This window comes from Mastigoproctus giganteus, chromosome 5, assembly GCF_048544385.1.
Source record: "Mastigoproctus giganteus isolate SK-2022 chromosome 5, ASM4854438v1, whole genome shotgun sequence".
Classification (NCBI taxonomy): Eukaryota; Metazoa; Arthropoda; class Arachnida; order Uropygi; family Thelyphonidae; genus Mastigoproctus; species Mastigoproctus giganteus.
In genome coordinates, this window is record NC_143579.1 from 46,849,146 (window position 1) to 46,873,185 (window position 24,040).

General features: G+C 35.8%; 1 protein-coding gene across 1 annotated transcript in view; it reads left to right on the plus strand.

Moving 5' to 3' along the window:
• The first annotated feature begins 2,406 nt into the window (after nt 1–2,406).
• GlyRS (glycine--tRNA ligase) overlaps nt 2,407–24,040 on the plus strand; it is a 192,785-nt gene continuing 171,151 nt past the window's right edge. Inside the window, exons 1-2 of the mRNA XM_090373175.1 lie at nt 2,407–2,736; nt 12,650–12,751. Of these exons, the coding sequence (XP_090229301.1) occupies nt 2,482–2,736; nt 12,650–12,751 (357 nt within the window). The 5' untranslated portion in view covers nt 2,407–2,481. The remainder of the gene's footprint in view (nt 2,737–12,649; nt 12,752–24,040) is intronic.

Consider the following 24,040-nt stretch of genomic DNA (forward strand, 5'->3'; position numbering starts at 1 on the left):
CATTAGGTGTATGTCTGCCAGCTCACAGTTCGTATATCGATGCATGCTCTTCGTGCAGCGACTACTGCTTGAATGAGTAAACCAGAAATTTTCCCTATCGCGAACTGATGAACAACGCCGTCTACCGACTTACGGTGAAGTTTCCGGTTATGGGTTCCTATGCGATTCACATCCCTTTAGACGTTACCTACCTCCCCTAAACATTTGTACCAATATTTTTGAGACACCCTGTATAAGCTTGCTTTTTTTGAATCATGTGCCTTTGCTAATGCTAGTCTGAATTTAATTTAAAACAACTCAGGAAACTAAGGGATAGAAAATAATAACTACACCAATCCGCTTATTTGATGGCAGTGTAAATTACTTGATTAGAAACTATGCTACTTTAGATTACGTTACATAATACGTGATAAGGTTACCTTATAAAAACGTTGTATTGATATTAATTTATAGTTTATAGGTCTAACAAAAACTCTTTTGTTACTGATTATACTGCCCAACAAAACTATGCAAAACACTACCAAGTAACGCCTATATCAAAATACTATAACAATGGTGGAAGAATTTTTATATAACTATAGCACACTTGTAGCAGACTGCACTGTGATTTTTTTAAGCAATTTCAAAGACCAAGTAACAAACAAATTCACCAACTTAATCAGAGAGACAAATAATAATCACACTAATAAATTTAAATCAAAAGTTACAAAAAACAATAATCTTTAAGGAATAAATAAAGTTCCACTTAACGGTCATAAAAAGGCGTTCGCTGCTGCTTTTACTAAATATATTAATTATACAGAGGTGCAAACTGAGATTCTTTCTGTACTTATTATATCACATGCAAAATAAGATGAATCTCCCTACCAGAATCTCTATCTGCTTTTCTTTAATAGACAATGCTGTTAATATCTTGAATTAACACAACACAGTTGAAACATTAATAATATTCTTCCTAAAATATTATATTTGACCGGCACCAGGGACTTCCCCCATCGCCGATTAGTATACATTGTCATGTGAAACAGAACACTGTTGAGCAGCAGCGCTGCGTTCTTATGTGCCGCCAGTAAGCAAAATAAAATTTTCTGCCCTAAATGTTGAATACTGATAAGCGTTAACCAATTAGAAAACAACATCGAATAAAATTCGGCGCCCTCTTGAACTGCAGCCCGTAAGCGACGCTTACCTCACCTACCCACTTGCGGCGGCCCTGCTGTTGAGGACAGAAATTTAAAAGTGTATGGATATCGTACATGTGTACTGTCGTGTACCGTTGTTCATCTGGTCATTTAGCCGCTGGACCCCCACTGAGGCCCAACGTTGCCCACACTTCAGTCAGGGGGATATATTGTACCTGCTGACCCTATCCTGGCTACTCACTAACTCGAAGGTTAGTTTGGTATGGCTGTTAAAGACCCGTTTAAGAATCTCGCTGGTGGATGTACAATTTTGCTTCTCTTTATATTAAGTAATTAAAAATATCATGCAGACTGGATATATTCAACTGTGTTATCAAGGCGATCTTTTTTGTTAAATGTCCATTCCTTCAAATATTGTTTCTTATAAACCCATTGAAATAACCATTTTGTTGATTGGAGAGAAAATAATAAATTTTAAACTATATTTTATCAATAATTGCAAAAGGATTCTTCTGCTTGCTTGACTATTTAAGGCATAAAAACCAGCACAACACGATGTCAATAACAGAACATGCGGAAGCAGAACGTACAGTTCGCATTATTATTATTAGCCTTATGATGCAAGGAAGCCTGAGGCTAATGCTGCACCAGCCAAAAAAAAAATTTTTGCGTTACCCTGAGAGAGAGAGAGAGAGTCAGAAGTAGAAGGGAATCACCAAGAAAGCAAGAAAGAGAAGAATGATGATATCCAGCTCAGGACCCTGGGTTTGCCAAACCCATACTCACCAGATGTGAGCACCTGGTTTAACACTGTATTACAGTATAACGCCCTAACAATTCGACAATGTTGGATGCAAAATGTGCAAGCATTTCTATTTATTAAGATTATGTTAATTGCCATGCTGAATTATATGTATATAGCGTTACATGAAAATCAGGACAAAACAGCCTCCCCAAAAATTTTTGGTTACACCGGGAGAGCCCCAAAAATTCCGGACGTCGGTCACCCTAACGGAAATCTAAATCTGACTAACGCCGACAGCTATGAACTATCACAAAGGTGATTATCTTTAGTATTTTATACTGGTTTCAGAAAAATAATTTCCACAGTTGCATCTGAAAATAATGTTAAATCAACAGAGTAATACTGAATCGACAAAAATCTCTATGATCACGAGAGTAGTCTTATCAGAAAATAAGAGTTTACAGCGACCTCTAGTCGCTACCCCATTTGACAGCGTGTTTTACAGGAACGTGGTGATAGCATACAGGTTTTGTAGGTTTAAAAAAAAAAAAAAAAAATGGATGTGATGTAGTTTCGGCCGGTGTTGCACATGTAATGAGAGTGGGTAGCCTTCCACAGTTGGTTTGTCACGCATCAACATTTTTGAAACGCTCGGTTATTAGCCACGTTAGCAGTAGAAGTACATCGATTGCTTTTTTGCTTGTTAGGTGGAAATCTGCCTCTAGAGGGTTACCATCGAATTGGGGAGCAAATCGAATAAAAAAGTATCGTTTAGCCGCTTTTAGAAGAATGGAGGATCCAAAAATTATCGAACTTTTAGAGCCTCTAAGAAAATCAGTAAAGGAACAGGTTGGTAACTCTTGACTTTGACGAAGTAAAAGCAGTCTATGCAAAACATCCCAGATAAAAATCACAAATAAACATAAACGTTAGTTACTAAAGCTTATTGAAAGAAAATAATAACAAAAGCTAGTGAATATGTGTTAGCAACATTACCACTCAAAGCATGATAACATGTCTAACATAATGCCATAGTTAATTTGATTATATCATTCCTATGTACAATAAGTAATAATAATACAGAGTTCTTACATGCAATTCAAGTTTGCTGTATAAAATTGCATAATGGCACATATTTAGGTCTTCATAAAAAGTATTACTCTTTTAGGCATATCTTTTTCCAGTAACAGATGTTCTAAAGAGAGAAAATCAGACAGCAGCATGATAGTTTTTTAGTAATCAGTAGCCTCATATTTTGAAGAAACTTAACAATTTAAAAGAAATGTCAAACCAGATTAAGAATATTAAAGCACTAGTCCATCAATTTCTGCAATAATGGTTTAGTATTGGCCTGAAGGCATTAGCATAAGTAGAGGCATATGATGCAAGAAAGCAAGCTTATGCAGCATCAGCCAAAAAAAAAAAAAAACCCCTCCCATTTGTTCCAAATGCCTGGCCAGCTCAGCCTTAAAATTTATTTAGGCTATCAACTTCCACAACAAAAGATGGAAGATCGATGTCATTCCAGGGAAGAAAAACTATTTAAATAGGAAGAAAAAGGTATTTGCAAAGGAACCCTATTATTTGTATTATCCTATTAATTAAAGGTATTTGCTAATAACAGTTAATCCTTGTGAATTTTCCACAAAAAAAAAAAAAAAAAAAAAAGTTCATAATTTATTTTATAGTCTTTTTATTGCCAGTATGTTTATGAAATGCTATTTTTTTTTTGTCTGTTTGCTTGAGGATGGATGCAAACACCATCAAGTCCTGTAATACTAGAAATTGATGCCATAAATTTTTGTGCATCAAAGAACTACAAGTACTATCCTGAAGGAAGCTTGCAAACACCAACAGTAATGATTACAAAACCTTTGCTTCTGGAATGACCATTAGTCTTGTACCCCCCCACCCTCCTTAGTGACTTGATTTCAGACTAGTTTGCACTTAATGTAGGTTTCTGTTCTCTGATAATTTATAATATTTCCACTCAGTTTTCTTTTCTGTCACTAGTCTCATCACTCAGCTGACATTTACCTAGGTCTAAACCTGAACACCATCTGTCAAACCAGGTTGTTATGAAAAGCTTATAGCTTTTACAATTCCTTTCCTGAATGTTTCCGGCGCCTCCATAGCCAGGTGGGAAGGAGCAGCAGTGCCTAGCACACGCTTCTTGATTAGACCGGGGTTCGAGCCCCTCACCACCAAATACGGAGGATGCGGAAAGGTCAGGGAATGACCACCGCATATCCCGGAGCAATATGGCCTTAGTTGCTAATGCTCCTAAAAACCAAATAACAACAACATCCTGAATGTTTCCCATTTAGAATTTGCAGTTGGTAACATTTTCAATTGGTCCCATTGAAAACAATTTGAAGAGTGTCTAAAACATTTGTAGTTGTTTTTACAAAGGCAAAATCCCTTTTCTTTACCATTGAAGGTAGTTAAATCTTTAAATAAATCCCACATAAAACACTATTATCACTTAGTGGTTCCTTTACCTGAAGATTCTGAATGTCTGAAAAGCCACTGCTCATAATCAAAACAGGGTATTGCTTTTTCTTGTTGCCTCTCTAACTTGTTGGTGTGACAAAAAGTTCTGCTGTGTGAGTAACGAACTTACAAGTTCTAGTCAGTATCTGGAAAGTTAATATCCCCCCATTATAATTTACTTGTCCACTCTGTATAGTTATTTATTATATTCATACTCCTACCATCGTTTTTGTTTTCCAAGTGCTTATGTTACACAAACTCACTCACTCACTCATTATACTGGCCTCTCACATCAACCAGGTGCACCATAGATTCAATGTGCTTCTTAACCTGATGCTGGTCATGCCTCGGCTTCTTCTTGGCGCCTCCATAGCCAGGTGGGCAGGAGCAGTGTTGCGTAGCACAAGCTTCTTGATTAGACCGGGGTTCGAGCCCGTGACCACCAAATACGGAGGATGCGGAAAGGTCAGGGAATGACCACCGCATATCCCCAGAGCAATATGGCCTTAGTTGCTAATGCTCCTAAAAAACCAAATAACAGCCTCGGCTTCTTGAAATGGGGATTGCATGCATCTGACAGGTGACCAAATTTGTTTTCTGTTTGGATTTTTTGAATTCTTCAGTATACCAGTTTGTCATCTTTGTTAGTAGATTTCCATACATATTATATATAACTTTTAATTGTTTAAGAAAGGATTTAAATATTTAAAAATACTCAGCTTTTTACATATTGTACCTTAAAATTTATTTAAGCTATCAAGTTCCACAACAACAGATGGAAGTTTGTTTCAGCAATCAACTACCTGCTGGCTAAAGGCAAATTTCTGCACATCTGTTCTACAGCTGTCTTTCCTCAATTTGAGTTTATGCCCCCTAAGATTCATAATCTGAGCAAGAGGAAGAATCCCATCAGAATTGAGCCTGCTCAACCCATTCAAAGCCTTATACACCTCAATCAGATCACCTCACAGGTGCCTAGTCTCCAGACACTGCAATTTGCAGAACTTAACCTTACTTGGTTAAGACCACCCCTTCGTTCTCCTCACCAATCTTGTTGCCCTTCCCTGTACTCGCTCAAGCAACTCTTCCTAAAATGAAGCCTCCAGTCCTTCACAGTACTCAAGGTGTGGCCTGACCATTTCCTAAGGGATAATCGTCTCCTTTTCCTTACTAGCAAAATTACCTGTATATCATTGACAGCACCTATGACCTGTTCTGGCAGCCTGTCTGCACTGCTCTGAAAATTTCATATCTGACTGCACAATTACTCCCAGGTCTTTTTCATTTTCTACCACCCTAAGTTTAATACCACACTGTTGGTATGTTTAATAGTCACTTCCAATTTCTGATGCAGAAATTGGTTAAGGCACAAAATTTTAAAATTGCGCAAGCATTTCTATTTATATATTATGTAAGCAGAAATATGAAGAAATGTTTATTAATTTTAAAAATATATTAAAAACTTAATTATAATAAGCAGATATGTTGCTACTAAATTGCACCTTTTAGGTACATCTGGCATTAGTCAGCACCAATCTTAATCTAAAAATTACACTTAATATCATATATATATATATATATATACACAGTGCTTTTTTTTTTTTTTTTTTTTTTGGTGTCTCTGTAGCCAGGTGGGCAGGAGCAGCAGTGCGTAGCACACACTTCTTTATTAGACCGGGGTTCGAGCCCGTGACCACCAAATACGGAGGAAGCGGAAAAGTCAGGGAACGACCACCGCATATCCCCGGAGCAATATGGCTTTAGTTGCTAATGCTCCTAAAAAAAAAAAAAACCAAAGAGTGCTTTTTTTGTAAAAAAATAGGTGCCGGTACTCATTCTTTGCTATCAGGAAAAATTGAAAATTAAAAGGATATGAGAAGTACTCTAAAAAATTTTTTTCCCTGATAGTTACTTTCGTAGTAATGTTTTTGGAATAAGACCAACAAATTTAATATATTAACACAGTTTATTAAGTATAAATTTATTATTCAAGTATATATAGAAAAATAAGTAAATGCATCAGTCAACTACTGAGTGCTGGGCACTCAGGATGACACGAATTGTCGTTAGTGTAGTGTCTCAAATAGAGAGCTTTATGGTAACTGAAAAAAGTTTATTGTACCCTGACTTGGCCTAAAACTTAGGAAATAACAAAAACGTTGTTTATTTGAGTCTTTCCAGTTGTTGTGAATACCAAGGGTGGGAGAAGCAACTCCGACTTCTTCCTGCAGAAGCAATTAAAGTCTTGGGAGAGAAGCGACTGGCAGGTGAGGGCCCTGCAAGACTCCACGCAGGTGCCTCCCCACCACCACCTCAACACTGGCTCTCTGAGTACTTCCTTGCCGGGACAACCCCAGCTTTTAAAATTGTTAAAAAATACTTCTTGTCGCAAAATTTATAAATGACCTTTATAGAATTATTAACTAACTATTTAGCAACCTTTTTGTCACTAAAAGGAGAGTTACTTAGTAAAAAGAAGCACGCTATTAAAGTTTAATAAATTGAAGTGCAACAAAAAAAAGATTTTGAACTAATTTTAACAAAAATAAATGATTGTTTTCAATCGCAATAGTTTTTTCTTGATAAGCATAGAATAACGCATGGTTAATGTGATTTAACCATGTGTTTTGCATTTCCACGAATTGCATTTAACTGTAACCTAATTGACAATTTTCTAACTTCATTTTCACCAAATGCCAACAATTCATGCTTAGAAGGTTTAATACCTTCGTTGTCCTCGTTTTCCTTCTCTCATCATTGGTATTGTCAGTAGTTCTTAAATTTGAATTTTTTTTTTGAAAATGTCAGTGTTATTTGGATATTCAGGTTCTGTGACCATGTAAACAGAGATAGGGAAAATTTACGAAAAATGTGGATAACGCACTTCCGCGAAACAACAGATGATTATTTGTCGGGATAAAAGAAATTACTCCCTCCTAATTCTCGAATGGGGCGCCTACAGTTGATTCACGAAGGCGTCCAACCTACGGTCCACGAGGAAAGTGAACTAAAACAGCATTTTAAATTTTGTTAATTATGAAAAAAATTCTCATTAAATGTTTTGTTCAGTAAATGTAATTTTGTGTATTGTACTTAATAAAATTTTTGAATATTTTCAATTTTACTTTTACATGCAACAAGATATGGAAAATGTAACACACTAAAGAAATCTAACTTTGAATTTTTTTGAATATGGCACTTGTATGGGAAAAGGTTGAACACCACTGCAGTAGAAGGTGGGCCAGAGCCCATTGGGAATACACCTTGATCTGCTCACTGTTGACCAGCGCGACTTCTCCATACGCGGGACAGGTTTTACCAGGTACCACTAAATTATAGAATGGTAATCCCTTTAGCTCTCTTAATTCGCTCAGCAGCATTAATTGCCTAAATTGCCTGAAAGCCAGAAATGCGAACAGTGCATACCGAGTTAATTCTCTCCTAATTCGTTCGCTATATGAAAATTTTCTCGCTCAACGGAAATTATTTTAAATTTAACTTTCAAGGGGAATTCAAAATAATTAAACAGAGGTCCGACTGAGCAATTTAGAATTATAAAAATGGTTATACAGTTTTATATAGAAAATATCTTAACAATAGATAGTGAAAAATGTAAATTTAGTTAAATAATTTTAAGCTTATTTGAATAGTAGATAAATATGTAAAAAAAAAATTATGGAATATTACAAATTTCGAAGTGCACTGCATCCAAATGTCACAAGTTATTAAAGGTGTCAGTACGCCGTACCGTTGTGTACCGTCACAAAAAAGGCACTGTATGTATATATATATATATATATTATTAGAATCTAATTTATCATATAAAAACTAAGATCTTTCCTCCAAAGATTAAGACTAAGCTTTATTGAGAAAGTTAGAGAATATAGTTAGTATGCATTTCCTTGAATTAGAATGGCATGAATGCTTTTTTTTTTTTTCTTTTTTTTTTTTTTCCTTTTCTCCAAACTTGTAAAGTTTTATTTGTTGTTACATTTGAGAAATAGATTAAACTAATAATGCCATTCTTAAGAAATGCATGAACTAGAACAGCAATTTTTCAATGTATCAAAAAATTGTAGTCTCCTGTGAGGTTCCATTTGCTGGAGAAAAAGTTGAAAGGGAGGTTACTGCATCTATCTGCATTAGACCACTGCTGAAGACAAGTAATGCTGAGGTAGACCAGAAATATCTGCAGGCGACACATTGGCAGTCATTATTACTAGCCTTTTGGGAGAAGACAGACGTGACCTGTGAAGAAATAGTGAATGAATTCACTACTGAAATTATTTATTCATGAATTTTAACTGAGGTGTTACAAAAACAAAATGTCGCTGCCCAGCGGGTCCTACATTTTCTGTCAGTTGAACAATGAGCAAAATGTAAATGTAAATAAATTGCATTGTTGTCATTGATGAGACATGGATATGCAACTTCAAACCTGAAATGAAGTCACAGTCAACTCAGTGGAAGAATCCATATTTGCCGCCCCCTCCCAAAATGTTGTTAGCAACAATCAGAAGTAAAAAAAATGGCCATATGCCACTTGGAAGATCAGTAACTGGAGACCACTAAGCAACATGTTGTTTTTTTTTTTTTTTTTTTTTCTGTTAGAAATTACATCCAAAAATTAGTCAGAAGTGACCACAGATGTGGTAACCTGGTTTGCTCATTCTCTATGACAACGTAAAGGCTCATATCACAGTCTATATGGCTTGTTTTCACCAATTACAAGTGGGAAGCACTACACCACACCCTTATATGAGTACTTGAGATTAAGATGTATTCCCCAATCTCAAAAACAATTGCATGGCAAAGATTTCTGTCTTTAGAAATGTTTAGTGCAGTTGTGACCCAGTATATCATATAACTTCAGCAGACAATGTGTTAAATGGCATTCAGAAATTACCTAAATGTTGGGAAACAATCATATGGCATGCTGGAAACTGCTTTGAAGGTTTTTAAAGTACATTGTTATAAAATAAATTAATTTTAATTAATTGCTTTTTGTTACTTTTGGAATAACCCTCATATATTGTTAAATTCTTTGTAATTTAGCTGTAATCAAGTCATTTAGAAATCCATGTGTACCTCTTACATCTGTTCAGTAATATTTTTCGTGGGTATGTTAAATAAATTTCATGCAGTAAAAGAATGATCATAATAAACATACAAAAATAATTTTTTCTCTACAATACACAGGAAGCACACTTCACCCAGTATATATCTGCAGATCTAAAGCAAATACTTGTAAAAAGGATCAGTTTTGTGAAACCCACTGAATTTATAGCTTTTTGCTTGGTTTTACAATGAGATGGACACAGATTCTCCCCCTCTTTCAAACTGAAGTATGCTTGCATTTGCATGGAAAAGTGTTGTTTGATCTGTGTGCAGAACTTTTTTTAAGTTTTTCTGGATGAGATGTCCAACCTGTGAGACAGCATGTATCACTGGAAATGTCTATGTAAATTGGCATATATTATAGTTATATTTGCTTGTTTCAACAGCCTGAATTTATCCTTGAAAATGCATAGTGTTATCTGTATTCCATGTTCAGTGATCACAAAACTGGAGCTAGGGTAAATGTTTTAGTCGTGGTGAAATACCACCACTTTGCTTATTGGAGGCCTGAAGTGGTGAAACCCATGTTTAGTCTCTAGAGCAAAGTTTCCGGCATCCCCCTCTCCCCATACTTCTCCTTCAACCCATGCACGGTACTAAGTACTATAGGTTTTGATACCTTTCGTGTTTGGGATTTTCATTAAAAAAAAAAAAAAAAAATATGGATTCTTTTCCATCCCTTTATAACTTTATGGGCAAAGCTATATGAAGATCATGATACTGATGTGCTATAAACTCCGAAGGAACCATTGAAAGACTTAGAGAGGACTTGTAAGTACTTTCTCAAGATAGATAACAATGTTTGATGGGTAAAAATCCCTTTTCTTGTCAATGTCCAAACATTTCCTTCTTGGATATACTGCTTCATGGCTGTAGTGTGTCCATCTGCAAATGAGCTCTTTCAACAGACAATGTGCCATGTCACAAGGCCAGAAATTCTACAGAACTGGTTCCAGGAATATATGAATGAATTCAGGCTATTGCAGTGCCCTCCCCAGTCACAGATCTCAATCCAATTGATCATGTCAGGGATGAGGTGGAATAAGCTCTTAAGAGTAGAGACCTTCACCCTTCAGTTTGCAATGAAGCAGTTGAGTCAACATGGACCAGCATGCTTTCAACACCATATTGAGTCCATGCTAGGATGAAATTTAGGCTGTTCTGAGTGCTCAGTGTGGGCAAAGGATGAAACCTGTATTGGATCATGGATCCAATACACCCACTCATATTGAGTGAAGTGTGTGTGCTCACACTTAATTCAAAATCAGTATATCATTTGATACATGTTAATGCATGAATCACATGCAACAGCATGTATCCAAGGTAACATATTGCAAAAGCACATTTCTACCAAGCACTGGTGGAGTGATAATCATATGTAGTTTTTACTCTACTGTTCCATTCTAGGTATTGACAGAGAAATGCTGTTGGGAATATCTGCTATGCATGGTATGTGGATTGTTTCACAACCACACTTGTTAGTTGTGAAACAATTTTTGAAAAGCATACTTTATTCATCCAGAGATGATCTTTATAAGGAACACAGGATCCTCTGTACACTTCTCTAATAGTTATGCATAGTGAAGATACATCATAGGCAGCAGTAAATGGACTCTTCAAATATGAAGAATCCTCATCACAAATGATTGTAGTGTTTCCAGATGTACCACCAGTTAGCTTTAGAGTTGAAAATGTGTCTCATTTGAACAGTAGAATGCTTTTTATTAAATGAAATAATATAACATCAGAAATTGCATATATAATATAATTAAAAAGGGTATTTTATTAGCATTAGTAGAGGCATATGATGTAAGAGAGCAAGCTTATATAGCATCAGCCAAAAAAAAAAATCCTTCCCATTTCACCCATCCATTCACTCCAAATGTTTGTTTAGTTCTGCCTTGAACTTTTTTAACTTGTCGACCTCCACTACGACAAATGGAAGTTTCTTCCAACAATCAACCACCCTCTGGCTAAAAGCAAATTTCTGCACATCTGTTCTACAACTGTCTTTCCTCAATTTGATTTTATGTCCCCTCAGGTGAGTAATCTGAAGAGGAAGAATCCCATCAGCATTGAGCTTGCTGAAACCATTCAAGGGCTTATACACCTCAATCAGATCACCTCATAGGTGCATAGTCTCTTATAGGGCAGAAAAGGAAAATTGAAAGATATGGCTGTTTAGTGAGTTTTTGCTCAGACCTTCACTATCACTTTACAGACTGACTGTGTGAAATGATATTTTGTAAATCAGTGGGTATTTCTTGTTTTTTAATAAATTTCAGTTTCTGAATTTGTGTTGTGTGTCTTGCTTTGCTTACTATATTCTGTTGCAGTAATATTATTTTGCATCCGTCATGACAGTACTAGAAATTATGTCATGAAATTTTAATGTTTTTCTTAAAAACTATACCATTTTTACAAAAAACTCCTAAGGGTATTTTTAGTTCCTTTTGTTGTCAGGATTCCAGTATTTATGACATGCAAATCTGAATCACTCTATAATGACATACAAAAAATGTTTCAAACAAGTTAGGTAATGTTCCACAGTACATTACATTTCATGTGCATTCGATTTTTTTAATTGAAGTTTCATTTTTCTGTGATTAGTAGAAGCGAAAAATAAATAACTATGTAACTTGGTGCAAATTGATTAATAATTAATTTAAAAAATAATAATAAATAAATAATATATAAAAGTAATTGTTTTCACTTCACTGCACATGCTACAATGTAATAGCCACTCAACTTTTTGTTATGTACTTATTTCCTTCTGGATTTTAATAAAAATTGAAGCACAACACATCATTAGCATTAGTTGAAGCATATGATGCAAGAAAGCAAGCTTATACAACATCAGCCAAAAAAAAAAACCCTTCTCATTTCACCCATCTGGTCACTCCAAATGTTTGTCTAGTTATATTGAAAAGTGATGTGTATCAAAGTCTTCCTGTGTATCATGCATATGTCTGTGTAAGACCCTCGTGTATGAGAGCTGTGGAAAATAGTAAGTTACAGTCTCTAGCCCTTAATAGAGGTAATGAAAAATGTGCTTATGACATAGTTTATATCTGGGAATTAAGTTATTTTTTATCAAATTCTGTTGTTAATTGTTAGCATTTTATTGCTTAACAATGTATATTTCTTTTAGGGAGATATAGTTCGTAGTTTGAAAGAAAATGGTGCAGCAGATATAGATATTATGAAGGCTGTAAATGAACTGAAAGCAAGAAAAAAAATCTTGGAGGATAAGGTAATTCATTTAACTGAATAAGCATTTAATCTTTTTTTACTCTATGTATCACAACCAATATTTAAAATCATTTGTCATTCATCAAGCACTTCTGTTTTAATAAATTTATGATTATTAAAAATATTATTGAAAAGTATCTTTTATCCTTTAAAGGAATGTCTTGAACCGTTTTAGTAGTCCTTTGTACTAACAAGAGTGGTCACCCCAGGACTGACAGACCCAGATATAAAAATAATGGAAGTAAAAAAAAAAAAAAATGCAAGCCATTACTTAGAAATCTGTTGTACTCATATGATTATTCAGACTGCCCACTTCCACAATACTAGCTGGAAGTTCCAGCAATCAGTTATTTTCTGGTTGAAAGCAAATTATTGCACTTTTATATTCCCTTATGTAGGTTGTCTGAGATAGAGTTAGGATGCCATCAGCATTTAGTTTACTTGATCTATATAAAGCTTCAAACTTCCATCATGTATCTTAGGTAGATACCTAGTTTCAAAATGCTGCAATGTGCAGAACTAAAGTCTTTCATGGTAAGAGTACCCCATTTGTGCACTTGGCTAATCTTGTTGCTCTTCTCTATATCCATTCCAACAGATACGCATCCTTCTTAAAATGAGATTTTCAGACTTTGCAGTACTGAAGATGCAGTCTATCCGATTGCCTTATACAATGGGATGATTGCCTCCTCGTCCCTGCTTGCAAAATTCCTGTAATTTATTGACAGGACCCCTTCAACTGTCTTAGCAACCTATCTACACTACTCAGAGAACTTCATGTCAGACTGTGTATTTACCACTAGATCTCTTATTTTTCACCACCTTGAATGTCGTATCACCCATTTGGTATGTTTCTGCATGTTAAAAGTACCTTAGCATTGGAAATTCATAGTAAAACATCACAATATAATACAATTCATAACAAAATACGTGTCAGGGGGAAAACTATGAATGCAGTTTTAAAAAAATCTTTGAGTTTATCTCAAAAGTTTTTCAAGTTTAAGAATTCATCTGAAAAAACCTATTAGAAAATAGAAAGAAAGAAAGATTGATTATTAAATGGAGCAGATAAATTCTTCAATAAATTTTAAACAAAACTGAACCAAACAGTGTTTAAGTAGGCTCTAACAAATTCAAAAATATCAGTTTTGTGCAGATTTTTAATATTTTATCCAAAAATAAACAACCCATTCAGAAAATTTTTCAGAGTCTATCAGTATGGGTACACAATTCCCTCATTCTCAAAGCATAGGAAATGGAAGCACTTTCTGCAAAAATATTCAGATTTATAAAAATAATTCACTAAATTCAAACATGAACTCGTAATTATTATTCGGTACCAATGAGTACTAAAATCCTGAATAATATTCAGAACTTATTTCTGACAGACATACACCGATGAGCCGAAACATTGTGACCACCTACCTAATATGATGTAGGTCCTCCACGTGCAGCCAAAACAGCTCGTACCCGGCGTGGCATGGACACTACAAGATTTCTAAATGTGTCTTGTGGTATCTGGTATTGGTACCAACACATAACCAGCAGATCCTTTAACTCCTGTAAGGTCCTTGGTTGAGATGCTGCAGATCGGAGTTGCTGTTCCAATGCAAACCACAGATGCTCGATAGGATTGATGTCTGGGAAATTTGGAGGCCAGGAAGTCTTCCTCATGTTCCACGAATCGGTCTTGAACAATCCGGGCGGTGTGGCATGGCACATTATCCTGCTGAAAGACGGCACCACCAGAGGGGAAGACTGTTGCTATAAAAGGATGTACATAGTCAGCAATGATGTTTAGGTAGGTGGTAGACGTCAGAGTGCCCTGCACATGGATGACTGGACCCAGGGTATCCCAGCAGATCATCGCCCAAAGCATGAAACTGCTGCCACCGGCTTGTTTTCGTCCCACAGTGCACCAGGTGCCATCACTTCCCCAGGTAAACAACGCGCATGTACCCAGCCATCCACATGGTGCAACAGGAAACGTGATTCATTGGACCAGACGATCTTTTTCCAATCACTCAAGGTTCAGTTTCGATGCTCGCGTGCCCATTGTAGGCGCTGTTACCGGTGAACCGTGGTTAGTATGGGCACTCAGAGCGGCCTGCAGCTACGCAACCCCATTTTCAACAGAGTTTGATGTACTGTGTGTTGTGACACATTACTCCCTTCACCAGCATTCCAATTACTGGCAAGTTGCGCCACAGTCACCCTTCTGTTGCCACGTACCATCTGGGAGAACCTTCGCTCACCTTGAGCATCGATGAGCCATGGTTGTCCAACACCTCGCCAGCAGTTCGTGGATTTTCCCTCCTCGAATCACTTTCGGCAGGTACTAACCACTGCTGACTATGAGAATCCCACCAGATGTGCTGGCCGACCGGGCTAGCCGAGTGGGTAAAGTACCTGCCCGGCAACCCAAAGGTCGCGGGTTCGATTCCCGCCTCGGGCTTGGATCAAAGTACTGCAAAAACCTTGGGAGGTGCAATATGGCCACAGAAGCCGATGCGCCAACAACTACCAAATCAAAAAAAAAAAAAAAAAAAAAAAACCAGATGTGCTGTTTCAGATATGCTCTGACTCAGTCGTCTGGCCATTACAATTTGGCCTTTGTCAAACTTGCTTAAGTGCTGCCTTTCCCATCTGAAGAACAAGAGTAACACTGACTAATGGAACTCAGTATCAGGTGTTTTTTATACCGTGTCCTGACCCGTGTACGCACTGTATTTCACCTGCAGTTGCTTTGATTTGCATAACGACTCGCTGGTTATAATGTTTTGACTTATTGGTGTAAGGGCTAATTCACATGAAATGACGAACACACTTAATTGACTGTAGCTGTATATCATTTGAGAGACCGACAGTTAGTATGGGGGTGTAAAAAGAGTGGTAGCTGCATCTTAATGCCAAATGTGAGGGGGAAAAAAAAAAAACATTTAAATTTTTGTTAGGTCTCACACACCCAGCATGACCACTAAAAGTTAAATTGCTTAGAAAATGTCAATTCTTCAACTGTTATAGTATGAGACTAGTATTGCTTTATTACTACAGTGGAGCGTGAATTGGAATTTATTTCAATACCTCCCCCAGGACTTCCTATTCTGTATATCAAAATAATGATAATAATAAAAATAATTGGGCCCCTCCGTAGCTAGGTGGGCAGGAGCAGCGGTGCGTAACACATGCTTCTTGATTAGACCGGGATTCAAGCCCATGACCACCAAATACGGAGGATGTGGTAAGGTCAGGGAATGACCACCGCATATCCCCAGAGCAATATGGCCTTAGTTGCTAATGCTCCTAAAAACCAAACAACAAACAAACATAATTTTTAAATTCAGTGTTTAGACATTGAATAATTCAGAGTCATTCACATTTAGAAATTATTGCACTACATACATGCACTACATACAATAAATTTCCACTAAAAACATTCATGGCATGTAATTGAACTTATTTTCTCTTCAGCATGCAAAAGAATAGCACAGTTCTTAAATTTCCACTAAAAACATGAATTAAAATATTCACAGCATGTAATTGAACTTATTTTTCCCTTCATAAGATGAAACAAACTTCTGAAGTATTTATTCTACTCTCATTTAATACTCATGCCCCTAAAAATGTTTTTTTTTCCTTGCTGGTTTCACATTGATTATAATCGCCACCCTCCCACATCATATGGAAGGCCAAAATTTGATTCCCGTCAATGGTATGAGGAATTTTCATAGTCTGTTTCACACCATAGCCAAATTTCTTAGGCATGGGCTGTATGGTCTCATCTCCCAGCAACTCTAGTTTTTTGGCCAGCTAACAAGCAAATTGACTGGAAGAATATGTGCAATTATGAACATAATATAATTACATTTTATAGTCTTGGTTGCTTTGGTGCTTATATACACACACATACCCAGAAGACATTAAAAAACCTCATTAACATCTAATTGTTGATCTTTAATCAGCACCATGAGCAATAAGTAAGAACTTTACAGTACTTAACTGAAACGGTTATTTTCAGTTTTATTATTTTAGATTTATTATCAGTGAGCAGGCAATGGTATTAATAGTGGCAAATGATGAAAGGAAGCAAGCTTCCTTTCATCATTTTTCATCAAAATAAAAAAAACCTGTCCCTTCTGTATCCTTCCTTAAATTTATTAAAACTAGCCACTTCGACAACACCAGATGGAAGTTTGTTCTGCTCAGTTATTCCCTGACTGAAAGTAAATTTTCGTACAATACCTGAGGTAGGCAAAGAAAAGCACATGTGATACGTTCACTCATATTAAGATCTATGCCAAGGGTTTATGTATAATCACCACACAGATAAATACAATTTAAAACATTTGCAAAGTTACACCCATTTAAAAACCTAGTGCTTGTTTCACATCCTTAGTAAAAAAAAAAATAATATAATTGAGAAAGAAGTTATGTGATTTCTATCCATATGGTAAATTTATACTATATATATATTAATATATGTATAATATATTAATTATTATACCACATGAAATCTTAACAAATACGTTTTATTAAACTCATGTATAATACCTATTTGTTAAGAAATTTCATGTGGTATTATGGTGTTATTTTATTATATATATACAGGGTGTCTCAAAAATATTGGTACAAACGTTTAGGGGAGGTAGGTAAAATCTAAAGGAATGTGAATCGCATAGGAACCCATAACCGGAAACGTCACCATAAGTCGGTACACTGCACTGTTCGTCAGTTCGCAAGGGGGAAAATTTCTGGTTTACTCATTCGAGCAGTAGTCTCCGCACGAAGAGCATGCATCAATATAAGACCTGAGGTGGCAGACATGCACCTAGTGTGTGGATTAGCAGATGGCCCACACAGTGTGCGCCCCCATGCGGCACAAATCGCTTTGCAATAAATGTGTGGGCAGGTATGGTCAGTGACTGTTTAGTCGGCCCATACCTGTTACCATCCCACATGAACTCAGGAGACAGAAATGGATCTCATGGCGAGACTCGTCTGCGCTTCTGCTACTGTCAAAGAAACTCCAGGTGTGTTCGACTGTGTCTGCCAATCCATGCTGCATCGGTGTCGCACATGCATCACGTCTCGTGGTGGAACCTTCGAGCATCTGTTGTAACATCATGAAATGCATCCATCTCATACTCCATTATTAATATTATGTCAAATAAATGTTTGCCCCTAATTACTGTCTTGTATCATTTCTGCTTCTTGTGCCTCTGCTACTACTCTCCCGTGACGTTTCCGGTTATGGGTTCCTATGCGATTCACATTCCTTTAGATGTTACCTACCTCCCCCAAACATTTGTACCAATATTTTTGAGACACCCTATATATATATGATCAAATTAATCCAAAAATTAAACAGAGATAAAAATTATATATTAAAATAAATAAGAAAAATAATAGAAAAAGCTCACATCAGTGGCAGCAGAAAAGTACAATCCACTACATGTTGCATGGATTGTGCTTTTCTGCTGCCACTGATGTTAGCTTTTGCTATTATTTTTCTTATTTATTTTAATATATAATTTTTATTTCTGTTTAATTTTTGGATTAATTTGATCATATTTAAATGGGGGTAGCGTGACGATGTGCTAACGCTGCATTCGTACCGCCATCTGTAGCCTACTTTGTCTCTGTATATTTTCAGTTCAACTATTGTTTTGTCAGTGGTGTGGTGAGATTTCACATAATTGGGAAATGGGTGCCATCTAGGGGGTGCCGCTAAATTTCTCTTAATTGGCTTAATTTCTAAATTATTTTAGGAACATTGCTTCAACACTACCCTTTTCTTTTTTAAACCCCCCCATATTTTTATGTTATTGTTATTTTATTAGGTTCGGTTCATTTTCACTCTACTGGTTTGCCATGCTACTGGCAATATTCTATTTTAATTTAGCTTATATGTATATACATATATTAGTATCTGTAGTATAAATTTTACCATAAAAGTAAGTAAATAAATAAATAAAATGAATAATTCAAACTTTGAATAATTTTAAATAACTTTGGTTCCCATTTAGCTTTGAAATATCCAAGCTCTACTGATTATATTTAGTATTAGAATGGCATAAATTATGCAAGGAATTAGTTTTTCTGCATCTAAAATAAAAATTTCTAATCACTCATACTTTCTCCATTGTCAAAAAGTAGTTATTCAAGTTATTCATTTTGAACTCTCTGCCTTGGCCACATGGCAGGTAATTTATTCTAGTGATCTATGACATACTGCTCAAAGGTAAACTTTATGTGCTCTAGTCTTCTGTTACTTTCTAAGAGTTTATATTTGTGCCCCCCCCCATTCTTGCCTTTCTAACAGTGAATAAATACACATACCTTCTCTTATATTTTTACTTTCAGAGGTTTATGTGCCCTTTCAGAGCTTTACACACCTCAGTTATCTTGATAAATAGATTTAACAGAATTGCACTTCAAATTTAATAAAGGAACAAATTATTTGTAAAATATTGACTCTGTAGCTGCTTATATAATACATATATTTCAACACTCTTTTGGAAAAAATGTGTATGCATGCTGAGACTGTTTCCAATTATGGCAGCTAAGACTGCTCACTTCAGAGTTTGAAATGCTGATAGAGCTGATACTCAGTTCCTACTTGTGAGTCAAATGATCAAATTTTAACAAAGTCTGGTCATTCTGAAACAGTCATCTCTCCTCATATCTTCATACTGGTGGCAATTCTATTAGGAGCACCTGGAGATGACCACTCTGGTGTGAACTAATGTAAGCAGGGGTTGAGGTATAGTGTCTACACTACACAAAAAAATGATCAAGACTCTTAACACAGAGTAGTACTAGGTGGTGGAAGATGACTCATTCTCCAGTGGATTGAGGGTTTTTTTTTTTTTTTTTCAGAAATTGTGAAAATTTGTAAAAACTAAACCTTTTTACCTGAATGCTCTTAAATAGTAATTTGTTCCTATTTTGACTTGACTTCCTAACATTAGGGTGAGATTATTGTCATTTAGAATTTTCAAAAAGGAAAAATGAAAATTGTGGAAAAAATTGTTACTTTTGTTTTTTTGATGCAGTTCCTCAACATTTGTTTATGTATTCAATTTCATCAGCTTCTTTTAGATCCCAGAGAAACATAGATAAAAGATGGCAGCAGCTACTGGAAGAGTTCAAATACATTTTATACATAAATAGACACATTATGACAACCTTTTGAAATGATCTTGAAAGCTTAAATATATTTATTATTATTATTATTATTGGCAGCCGTATGGTGGGAGGAAGCCTGAGTCTTATGCTGCACCAGCCAAAAAAAATTTGAGTACCCTGAGAGAGAGAGAAAGAGTGGGAGGGAATCACCAAAAAAGAGAAGAATGAAGATATCCAGCTCAGGACCCTGGGTGTGCCAATCCCATACTCACCAAATGTGAGCCCTGGGGTAGTATGCACTTACTCCTCAGAGCATTAATGATGGTTAAAGTTGTGAAAATTGTTTGTCCTTCAGAGCAAGACTTCACTTCTCGTTTCTTCTGTTGTACATCATGTCAAGATCAATAACGCTCGCATTTTATAAAGGTGCACGTTCAAAAGAAGGTGCAGCTTTATAATGGGTTTTGCAAACTGACCAAATAAATCTCTTGGCCTCAAGGCAACATCTGGATCAATTAGTGTATAAAGTTTTCACTTTTATTCTTCTAGCTGTGGTTGATGGGAGTGGTTTATATGGGGAGGGCACTCCCAAAATCATGTTATGTTAAACAGTTGGTATATCTTCCCATGTGCAGTGTATCTAAAAATTTCATTCTTTTATACATGTTCCTCCCCAACTTTTAGCTCATCTGTAAATGAGACGGACTCATCTACAAAAAGAAGCAAACCTCCCAGAAACTTCTTAATCACAAATATATTTACTATAATAGTCAAACTTATTGCCAAAACAAAATTGCTATTATAACTGTAATGAAATCACTCAGGAGGTCCAGAAGCATACAGGAAGAAGTGATTACTTTTTCTCAGCTACTGAGTGTCTCAATCACCACTTACCTGTGTCCTAATTATTTGCTCTATGGTGTTTCTCCCTTAAAGGTGATACTGTCCATAAGTGCTCTGATATACTTTATCAAAGAGTCCATAATCTGGAATTTCTCTCTTTGATCTCCTCTGGTTAAAAATATCTCTTCTCCATTCTGCCAAATTCATCTATTGCCTCAATTTTTTTCCAAACTTTACAAATCACTTGCCTGTACTGTTACATTTCATCCACTGTGATAATATTATCCAAAAAGTTTGATTCTACTTGAATTTTGCCGTTTAGTTGTTTAGTGTTGTTAGAGGTCAAAGCAAACCTGTTCTCACCAGCTTTAATCATGTCAAGTTTTGCACCATTTTCATAGACATTTATATCAATATTGTTGGTTAAAATTTTGTGAACTGTCTCTCTCTTTATCCATCCCAGTTGTTCCACTGTCATTCTGATAAACATTCTTCAATCAGTATGAACTAGTTTCCACACTTTTTTCAATGTTTTCACCAGTTTTTCACTATTGTTAGAAAACAAGGAGAATCATCATGGACATTTTCTTTTATTTCAAAAAATTGTGTGTGCCAGTTGAAAACTTCTCCCTTGGGCATTGGAGATTCCCAGTAAACTTCTTGTATCGATTCATAACCTGTGGTAGTTTTCCTCAATTGAACTACATATTCAGGTGCTCAGTCATTTTTATATTTTTGAAGCAAAGCCACCTTTCATTTAATTAAATATTATATAGTGCTTGATAAATGCACAATAACTTAAAACTGCTGTAATGATGGACAAAGAAACAGTAGAATGTTCCTTGGCAACTTTGTAATTTGTTGTTACAGCCTTGCTGCTGTACCATGGCCATTCATGGTACTTTTAGCTATACCTCATATATTTTTTAAAATATATATAAAGTACTTTACAAATCTTAGGCACCATGGCATTATAGAAATATATGCTTAGGCCTAACTTTTTTGGGCAGTAGATCTCTGTAAGCAGCTTTGGAAAAATCTGTTGTTGAACAAGTATGATTGGTCAGTTACATGACAGTCAAACTGTGTTATGTACAGACAAAAAATGGAAGTATAATAACTTCTGCATGTGCTTTGTAGTGAATTTAGTTACAATTTAGAAACAAAAAAACATTTACATTGTTTCCTTGTTTGGCAAATTTTGTTAACTGATTTATAAATATGATCTATATTTCACAACTGTATCATGGCAAGATCAATAACTCTTTCATTTGCATTTGTGTTGTGGGGGGTGGAATTCATTGACGATGATTTATATATTTATTTATTTTTGTTTTATTGTTTTTTCTTATTTATTCTTAATTTTATTTCGTTTGTTCCCTTTTAATGTTTGTCCACTTTATTCTTATTTCCCCCACTTACGCATCTGACTTTTACTTCCTAGGAGAATTCCAAATTTAAGGGAACTTCTCGATTAATTATAATTCCCTTCGGAAGAGCTGGGTGACAAAGGATCCCAGGATGACAAACTACACACACAAATATATAATATAACATAGTTTATTTGTATATATATATACAACATAAAAATATGAACAAACTGAGGCATGTACTATTAATATTCAACTTTGTCTACTTAGTATTGGTTATATATATAACTAAGTACATTGGTTATACTCTATTAATGTTATCCCTTCCTTTACAACACAAACAATATTAGTACAGCAACTGTTATAGTTTCTTCCTTGCACATGATCCATAATTTCCTTACATGCTCCATAATTCTTACCTTATACACTGGTCTAGGACTTTACCCTCCCCTTCCAAAATGCTAATCATACCTACATTTTTCAGGAAACAACTTATGACAAATATTCCCTTTCTCTCCTTTGCTTATAACATAACATATGTTTTATTATTAATCAAAGCCACTACTATCATTAATACCCTTTTCTTCTTCTTTAGTTCCTTTCACTAATTACAAAGTTATACCTGTCAAATTTATATTATTATTACCTAATTTATCTCTCTCTACATTATGTATATATTTTTATACATGTATATATCTCTCAGTATCTTAAATCTCCACTAATCTGTTATTAGGGTCCTAAAGTCCTTTAAGGTAACGAGAATACTATGTTAGTCACTTACTTAATTTCCTCTTAGTCGGGCTTCGCTGTTTTGGATCCTCCCACTCTTAGTTGGAAATGTCATCATCGTATATCAGGGCATTCATTCTAGAACTCCTAGCGAATTTTCTAGTGAGGATCATAATTCTGGTATTCTGATGGACTCACTGTACACCTGAACTGGGCTGGCACGTTGCATACTATCATACTCCGTCGATATGGGGGCTGCTATCTCCATCCTGAGGCCTTTTCTCACCTTATACGGCTATCTTGTCCACAAGAGAGATCTCACAGGGGCTACCCTCGCTCCACCTAATAAAAAACACTTTCAAAAAGAAGACTTCACAGGGCGCTACCCTTCTTTACTCCTCCTTTCACAAACTTCTTATTAAAATAAGAATTATTGGACAGTGCTCGTTAGCATACGGCCACTATCCATGATGGATTGACTCGCAAAAACGGCCACTGCTCTTGCCTTCTAATGACGGACCGGCTTAATCTTCTTACTCTTCCTAACACCCCAAACCTCAACTGCTGCTAACACATAATTTCTACGACGATGAAACCCTCAACTATTAACTGTTACTAACTTACTTTTCCTTACACTGACGAAACTCTTAACTGCTGTGTCTGCTGACTATTTAAATTTCCTTAAAACCATCACCAAACTCAATTCAGTGTGTTGTGTCCAAACTATCTCACCCAACTATCAAACATGACAGAAAACTCAACTTAATATAACATTAACCCATTTCCAAAAATACTCACATCACTCCATTCTGCTTCTAACTCCCATTTTTACAAACCACCCCAAGAAGGCTCTCCCTTTCTTCGTCCCGTTTCTCACTTTTTGTTTCTCTGAATTACGTACCGCCCTTGTATGTCAGTTCTGCCCCTTGTTTTTTTCTATAACCAATCTTCTCCTTTTTTTCGACTTTCTTTCTGCCCTATTCGTCCTTCGACTTTTCTCAAGCTAATTTTACTATGTACAATGCAACCTCTTATTTTAATAAATTATAATTTTCCCAGATTGTCTGTTCCTTTGAAGCACACCGCTACTTTGTTTGTGCTTTTAACGAATTTGTTTTTCACTATCTTCTAACCTAGCGATCGCCGACAGCCGGACGCCAATTTTAAAATCTCACCTTAGCATTTGACCCCTATTTAGCACCTGGCTGGACTCCGGAAGT